The 8,551-nt window shown below is 43.7% G+C and overlaps 1 protein-coding gene across 1 annotated transcript in view; it reads left to right on the top strand.

Annotated features, from left to right (window-relative positions):
• Positions 1-705: 705 nt before the first annotated feature.
• Positions 706-8,551, top strand: part of LOC122790519 (lysine-specific demethylase 3B-like) — a 1,629,922-nt gene continuing 1,622,076 nt past the window's right edge. The window contains exons 1-2 of the mRNA XM_044058070.1: positions 706-709; positions 1,149-1,447. Of these exons, the coding sequence (XP_043914005.1) occupies positions 706-709; positions 1,149-1,447 (303 nt within the window). The remainder of the gene's footprint in view (positions 710-1,148; positions 1,448-8,551) is intronic.

Here is an 8,551-nt window from a genome sequence, read left to right as displayed (position 1 = left end):
TGCACAGGTTGACAGCAATCTCACAGTCGACCATCATGTAGTGGTAGTGGTGAGAAAAGCCCTTTACTTGGTTTATGTCATAAGTAAAGGGATTGCATCCAGAAAAAAAGTTGATTATTACCTCACTGTACTCCTCCCTCATTAGGCCAATAATTGAGCCAGTAATTGACTACAACACCATGTTTAGTATGTAAATCTCCAAACACCTGCAGCAGCTGGAAAGGCCACAGAAATACCTTACAAAGAGAATCCATAGCCTCCAACACCTGTCCTATGTGGACAGGCTTAGATTGCTGTCACTCCACATGGTATCGTACAGATTGCTCAGAGGTGATCTGTCTCTCGCCTACAAGGCAATCTCGGACCCTGCCCTACTAGAGATGCTCCATATCTTTAAGTCTAAGTCCTTGCTCATTACCGTCTCAAAAGGCATAAATCTAATATGCGACATTAACAAAACCTGCTGGAGAGACAAGTTTGTCTCTCAGAGGCTGCCCCCTAACCATCAAACTAGACTACCTCGCTGACTCTCTTTAAGCACAACGCTGATGAGTGGATGGGAAACCAGAAATTTGTCCCACCTGTGTCCCTTACTGACAGGGGTGGCAGGTGCTGACTGAGGTTTCTTTTTTGAGGATAAACTCTTGGCTAAGCTTGTAAGGCCCAAGGGCCATTAGCCTAGTAACCTCCTGTGATCCTATGAAGATGAGTAAAATCGCAGTCCTTTGATTTACTTTTAAAATTACCTTTCCTCAAAGAGCTTTTGCTGCATTAAGGATCCAACTGTACTTTATTAATGTATAAACCATAAAGTATTTCTTGTAATTTAGAGCATTTTTGTCCTACACATTGTATCTTTTTGCCTGGTCAGGCTTGATGCTTTGTCTTAGTTTGCTGATGCAGACATTGCACAAAAGCAATTAAATGTAATATTTAATGACAGATATAGCAGTACTGCTTAGTTCTCTTTTGTAATTGGGCAGCACAGCTGTTTGTCTTCTGATTCATAGTATGTTGCACTGCATAGTACAGTACAGAATGAATGATGAAACTGATCCACATATTTTTCTCTTGTATTTACACAGGATACGCAGTACTCAAAAATAGTCATTTGTTAAAATGTTGTAGTTACACTTTCTGAAAGTTAGTGTCACTAGAAAAAGAAAAACTAATTCATCTTATTTTTTCCTCAAAAGATGCTGGTCCCAGGTCAGCCACAGGTAAAGATGGACGATCTCAGTTTGGTTTGGATTCCTTTTCTTCATCCAAGACTACTACCTCAACTCCAAAGCTTTTCAACAGTCTGTTACTTGGCCCTGGGTCTTCCAGTAACAAAACAGAGGGATCCAGCCTCAGAGATCTACTGAATTCTGGCTCAGCAAAGCTGCCACCAGGGGCTCCAGAGTCTGGCATTCCGTTTCCACCAGTTTTTCCATCCCCCACAGCAGTAAGTATCAGCATGCTTTACTCATTTTTATTTATTTTATTTTTCTTGTGTAGACTGGGTAAGTGAAATAGTCAGTGGACTATTTTCAGCCATGACCTGGGTGCAATTGCACAATTTGTTAGAGGTAACTTTTAAGTAACTGTTGCATGCATAATTTTGGAATGATTGCGGAAGAGTTATTTTTTTTCTCATAAACTGTTACATTGATAATTTTGACATTGCAACACTTAGTTTACATCTAATAGTGATATAGGTTAAATGTAGTGGAAATTGCTGCGTGGCAAAACTATTGTCTTGCAGAGTTCCAGAGATTGAATATTCCATGATGTGTATATTGCGAACAGTTCATTGGAGTAATAGTTTGGTTCCTGACACATTTTTGTGTACAACAGTGATTGATGGTTTTATTACAGTGCACAGAGTAAGGTAGTGGAGTTGTAGTGCAGGACCATCTTGATATTCCCATGGAGATTGAATACTGTTTGGTAGTTTCTAAGTTAAGAGTTTGGGAAAAAGCTGAGAGGATAGAGACCCTGTTATTTGTGAAGAAGAACATGCCTCTTGTATGGAGGAGAGGAGAAGGGCGATAATTGGGTTGCTTTGCTTGTGTTTTATAGTTCCTATGTACCTGTTAGATTTACAGTGCAATGAAAAAGTATTTGCCCCCTTCCTGATTTCTTATTTTTTTGCATGTTTGTCTCACTTAAATGTTTCAGATCATGAAACAAATTTTAATATTAGACAAATATTAGACAAAGATAACCCAAGTAAACACAAAATGCAGTTTTTAAGTGAAGATTTTATTAAGGGGAGAGAAAAAAACTATCCAAACCTACATGACCCTATGTGAAAAAGTAATTGCCCCCCCCCCCCATTGTTAAATCATGTAGTAACTGTGGTTAATCACATTTTTGTGAAAGCTGAGTTCAATTTCACTAGCCACACCCAGGCCTGATTACTGCCAGACCTATTGAATCAAGAGATCACTTAAAATAGAAACTGTCAGACAAAGTGAAGTAGGCCAAAAGGTCCCAAAAAGGAAGACATCATGCCGCGATCTAAAGAAATTCTGGAAGAGATGAGAAACAATGTAATTGACCTCTATCAGTCTGGAAAAAGTTACAAAGCCATTTCTAAAGCTTTGGGACTCCAGCGAACCATGATGAGAGCCGTTATCCACAAATGGAGAAAACATGGAACAGTGATGAACCTTCCCAGGAGTGGCTGGCCTACAGATATTACCCCAAGAGTGCAATGACGACTCATACAAGACGTCACAAAAAAACCCACAACAACATCTAGAGAACTGCAGGCCTCACTTGCCTCAGTTAAGGTCAGTGTTCATGACTCAACCATAAGAGAGAGAGACTGGGCAAAAATGGCATGCATGGCAGAGTTACAAGGCCAAAACCACTGCTGACCAAAAAGAACATAAAGGCTCATCTCACTTTTGCCAGAAAACATCTTGATGATTCCCCAAGACTTATGTGAAAATATTCTGTGGACTGACAAAACAAATGTTGCACTTTTTGGGAGGTGTGCGTCAAGTTATATCTGGCATAAAAGTAACAGCATTTCAGAAGAAGAACATCATGCCAACAGTCAAACACGGTGGTGGTAGTGTGATGGTCTGGGGCTGCTTTGCTACTTCTGGACCTGGGTGACTTTCTGTGATTGATAGAACCATGAATTCTGCTGCCTACCAAAAAATCCTGAAGGAGAATGCCCAGCCATCAGTTCATGACCTCAAGCTGAAGCGCACTTGGGTTCTGCAGCAGAAAAATGATCCAAAACACACCAGCAAGTTCACCTCTGAATGGTTTAAAAAAAACAAAAGGAAGGTTTTTGAGTGGCCTAGTCTATGTCCAAATCTAAATCCAATTGAGATGCTGTGGCATGACCTTAAAAGGGCAGTTCATGCTCGGAAACCCTCCAGTATGGCTGAATTAAAGCAATTCTACAAAGAAGAGTGGGCCAAAATTCTCAGCAGTGATGTGAAAGACTCATGCCAGTAATCGCAAACACTTGATTGCAGTTATTGCTGCTAAGGGTGGCACATACAGTTATTAGGTTTAGGGGGCAATTTTTTCACATAGAGCCATGGTAGGTATGGATAGTTTTTTTCCTTAAATAAAATCATCACTTAAAATTGCATTTTGTGTTTACTTGGGTTGTCTTTGTCTAATATTTACATTTGTTTGATGATCTGAAACATTTAAGTGTGACGGACATGCAAAAAGATAAGAAATCAGGAAGGGGGCAAATACTTTTTCATTGCACTGTAATTTGCATAGAGGATAACTATAACTTCCTGTTTGTACTTAATAAAGGTGGACCAATTGTCTGAGCAATTTCAAACCTAAGTTTGTAGATGAGTTGCTAATTTTTGGTAGAGACTAATTCCTGTGAAAGAAACAAAAGCATTTGTAGAATTCTTTTGTGTGTTTCAAAGTGTGGGTGTTTTTATGATGTCCTAAATGAAATCACTGTTGCAGTATTCCTGACGTGGTGTCACTGCTGACGTCCGGACAGGGTTACCAAATTATATCTTCCTAAGGTCATACATCGAACACACGATGCAAGTTTGTTTGCTTTGTGGTATATAGATGGACATACGAGAGTGGATCCTCAGTCTGTCTTGCCGCCAGCCTGAACACAGATTGAGCGACCACTGGACTGTTCTCTGTTTGGTTGGTGGTACCTTCCTGTTGGAGAACCTTTCTTTTTATGTTACAGTATTTTATAGACAGTTGTAGATGTCATGAGGGTTAAGTGCAGTAGGGAGTTTCTGTACAAGGAGTTGCATACCAAGTGTCATTATTTGTCTAGACCTTCAATACAATCACAAGTCTTGCCCAGTCTGTCACTCATTTGTTTTCAAAACCCTTAAGTCTGCACTCAACACCTTTCTAGAAATGCTCTTAAATGCTTGACCCAGTCAAAGATGGCTGACTCAGCTTCCTCTGACCCTCTGCCACAAAAAAAAAAAAAAAAAACTAGAGGCCTCAAATGGCTCTGCAGTCCATGTCTGACTATGACATAACTGCAGAGGTTGCAGAACCCAGAGTACATCAAGCTGCTTCTCAGTTGCCCACTGCTGAGATCCCATTGGAGGCCATTGTGGCTCCTGAATCCTTGCAGACTGTTGATACGTCTGAGGAACCAAGTCTTATATCTGCACAGCATCCCTCAAATTTAAGTTAGGCTCTCTAATAAAAGTCGGACATGGTTCCAAACCTCTGTCTCTTCTGGAGGGCATTACACCTAAAAAAAAGCAGAGGACTAAGCATATATGGCTTGTCTGTCAACACCTAGGGAAAAGGAGTGGATAGACTTCACACGAGTTGTTCAAAGCTGTTATGCTTTTGAAAGCTCATTCCCTTAGGTTTCCATAACCATGGGCTACTCTTCAAAAACCCACCCTGGTTTCCTTCTCTGATGAGGAACAAGACTGCGACTGACCATTTTCTGAGCTGCTACTCTCAGCTGTAGTCTCCAGGGCAAATCTCTTCCAATGAAGAAGCCTCCCTCTGTCTGGATTCCCCAATTGTGGAGGCTTCCTTTGGAGAAACTACACAAATCTTAATGAAACATTTTGAATGGTAATCCATGCATATCTTTGGTCAGAAGTAGCAGTGTACTTTTTTGGAGATGGGTACCCCTTCCCTTTCTCCAGTCCTTCCTATCTTTGAGGCTTTCCAGAGCACTTTTCAGTCCACTTCTTCAGCACTTGCTTTTCAACTAACAACTCCTAAGACACCAGAGAGGTTTTACAAGGTGTCTGATGACTTACAAATATTTATACAAGCACTCAGTCGCAGACCCCTCTGTAGTATCTCTCTTCAGATAAACCCTGTAAGCTGTTGCCCAGTGCAAATTCCCTGCCTAGTGGCAAAGATAGTAGAGCTGTGGATGGATAGGGAAAGGTTTACATCTCTGCTGCCTTTAAGTTTAGGGCAATTAATTACCAGACTCGCATGGCAAAAAGACTTGACTCTGTCCTGCATTCCTTAAACAAAGATCTGATGTTGTCCTCTTCATTTTATTAGCCTATCGGTTTCAGTTCTGATCTTCGGAACAGACATTCTGCTTTTTCCACAGCTTGAGCTCCTCCCTTATACCCACAGTGCCCTGCAGCCCCAATGTACTTTAAATCTCATTTGCCACGCTTCACATCAGCAGTGAGTTTCTGCAGCTGTAAGCTTCTGAGTTTTAAGGGGTTTTAGTTCATGAGTGCTTTAACTTTTAATTCCATTAGCCTCTTTGCCTACCTTTTCCTTTCATTTACTCTTTTTCTTGGTTAGACTAGGTGTCTTAGCTTTGCAAACTCTACTCTTTCCCTTCCCGCCTTTTCTTTCCATTAAATGCAGGTCTCTGCATTTAGTTTTTTTTTTTTTTTTAATAAGAAAAAGGGGGGTTCTTTTTTTTGTTTATATATCTGAGCAGAAACTGCAGGGTTTTAAAAAATGCACTTTGTATGTATGGGCGGAAGATTACTCTATTTGATGCCCACAGGGACTGTGTTTATTGCTTGGGTGCCTTCCTTATCTAGTGGCTTGTTTCCCTAATTGTCAGGCTTTTCTCCCACTAGGCTCTGGCAGACAGGAGGAGCAAGCTGGTTCTTAAAGGGTTGCGTCCTCCTTTTTCCACCTTAGGGTGCTGTCCACTTCAGGAGCTTAACCCCTTCCTAAAAGGCCTAAGGAGACTCACAAGGGCAGGCGGCGCTCTCCAATTTGATTGTCCTCTGAGCCTCTTAAATCTCCAAAATTGTCGGAACAGACTTGGCCCAGCGCCAAGCTTGGTTCCGACTTCTTCCCCTCTGCCACAGTCTGTTGTCCTGGGGCCAAGTTGTTCTTCACCACCTCCGACAGTGTCTGTGCCCAGTTTGGTGCAGACTGGGAAGGGTCAGAGGTCCTGAGCTTGCTCCTCCAGGAGATCTTCAAGACCCCCATCATCAGCCTTGTCCATGTCTTCCCGGAGCCTGTTCTTTAAGGATGTCGGCAGACTGAGCCAGTTCCTCGAGACTCTGATTAAGATGCGGTTTGTGTCCACTCTTTCCACATCTGGATCCATGAGGGTTTCACCTTTCCCAACCTTTGGCTGCTTTTCGGATCCACTCTTCAATTTTGGAGTGTTCAGTGCCGTTGGTCTCCAGTGTCATGGTTTCGAGGACAGTAGAGATTTCCTCGTCACCTCCATCTTTCCCCCACCTGCTCAGCTTCTTTGGCTTTCGGGTCTTAGCATGTCTCAGAGCCGTAGAATAGGGGTCGGTTCTGGGGGGTGGGTGTTGACTTCAAAGCTTACAGAGCCTTTGCTCCCCCTTGCAGCTTTGGCTTTCGACAGCTCTGCTTGGACTCCTTTAGAGCAGGGGGACTCAAGCTCTCTGGGAGGTGTCTACTCAGGTGTCTTTGGCTCCAGGGGGATAGCTTTCTGTGGTTCAGAGCCCTTCAGCTTTTGAAGTGGTCAAGAGGGTTCTCTCCCAGCCAGGAAGACCCTTGGAACCACCCCCTCCTCATTCCGGTTTGGTGCTTGAGGACTTCATTCTGCCATGTGGACAGCCAGTCCCCCCAAAGTTTCCACAGTATTCCCAGGGCGGAACCCCAGGCATCTTCCGATATCTCCCTGGAGCATCCCACCGAGGAGGTCCCCAGGAGGAGGCTGTGTAAAAGGAAACACATTGATTTCCCTATGGAATCAGTTACCATGGACACAGATTTCAAGGAAGAAGGGTCCCCAAATTCTCCACCCGACAACGTCTCCTTTGGAGGCATTTTAAGTCCTGCTCCACTGGGTTGGTTGGACAGCCCAAAACCTTTCTCCAGAGGAATCTGTGTTGTGGGAGACTTCCAGGTTCTGCCCCCCACCACCCCACCCAGGTGATCCATTGCTTCAGCAGGTGTCTTCCAGGGCTTGGAAGGAATCGGATACAGTAGAGCCTATCCCCAAATGAGCAGACAAGATTCCTAGTGCCCCCACGGGTAAGTTGTTAGGGGCCAAGGGTATTCCTGTAGATGTCATGGTTTCGGCAACCACCAAGAAGGAGCTTGCCTATGAGAGCTTCTCTGTCTAGCCCCCAAACAGAGAATCCTGGGTTTTGGAGAGACTTGGCAAGAGAGTTTACACCTCTTCCACGTTCACCTTGAGGGGGTTAAACTATGTATCTCAGTTTGAGGCTACAAAGGGACTTAAAAAGGAACTTTCTAGCTTGTCCCCAAGGTCCATGTCTGCTGAGGATCAGAGTACCTTTTCCTTTAGAAGGGCCACCCTTTAGTCACTAGCCAATGCGTTCATGAGATTGATTTTCCATGCTGCAGAGGGTACTTCAAGAGCTGCCGGTTCAGGCATTGCCATGAGAACTCATGCCTGGATGAGGCTGCGCGATTTTGCGGAGCCTTTCAAACAAGCCTTTATTAATGCCCCCTTTAACAGCTTCACCTTATTTAGGTCAACTGTTTGAGAGATACTCTCCTGGAGTGAGGAGGATGGAAAGACCTTGTGTGCCATCGGAACTGGTTTCTCTGCCCCACAAAGGGCCTTCTCCAGGAACCAGTGTGGGAGTAAGAAAATGTGGTTTCGCAAGTCACAGGTTTCTTTTCATGACACTTGGGAAGAATTTTCCCCCGGGGTAGGGGGGGATAATCAGAATGGAAGGCACTCCCCCATGTGGCCAAGTGGGTCTGCAAAATCAGGAGTTGCTGGAAACCTATCAAGAAAAGCTCTTCCAGCGATCCTGAACATTTGCCCTACTGTCCTCCTTGGGAGGCAATTTTCCGTGCACCCAGAAGCCTGGGAGGATATCACAAGTGACAAATGGGTGCGAAGGATCATATTCAGAGGATACTTCATTCCCTATCTGGAAATTCCAAAGAGAAAGCATTTCCTCCCTGATTTCCCACCCAGTCTGAGGGACGACGCTGCCCACGAACTAGAGAAGCTTTTGCAAAAAAAGTCATCCAAGAGGTCCCCCAAATCAGGTTGGATTGGGCTTTTACTCCACATTCTTTTTAGTACACGGAAAGACGGGACCTGAGACCTATTTTGGATCTGACCACTCTGAACAAATCCATAAAGCTCACGAAGTTCAGGATAGTTACAATCCAGTCC

Source organism: Protopterus annectens, chromosome 16.part0 (genome assembly GCF_019279795.1).
Source record: "Protopterus annectens isolate FY-2018-M chromosome 16.part0, PAN1.0, whole genome shotgun sequence".
Lineage (NCBI taxonomy): Eukaryota > Metazoa > Chordata > Ceratodontiformes > Protopteridae > Protopterus > Protopterus annectens.
This window is presented reverse-complemented; position numbering and strand designations above follow the sequence as displayed.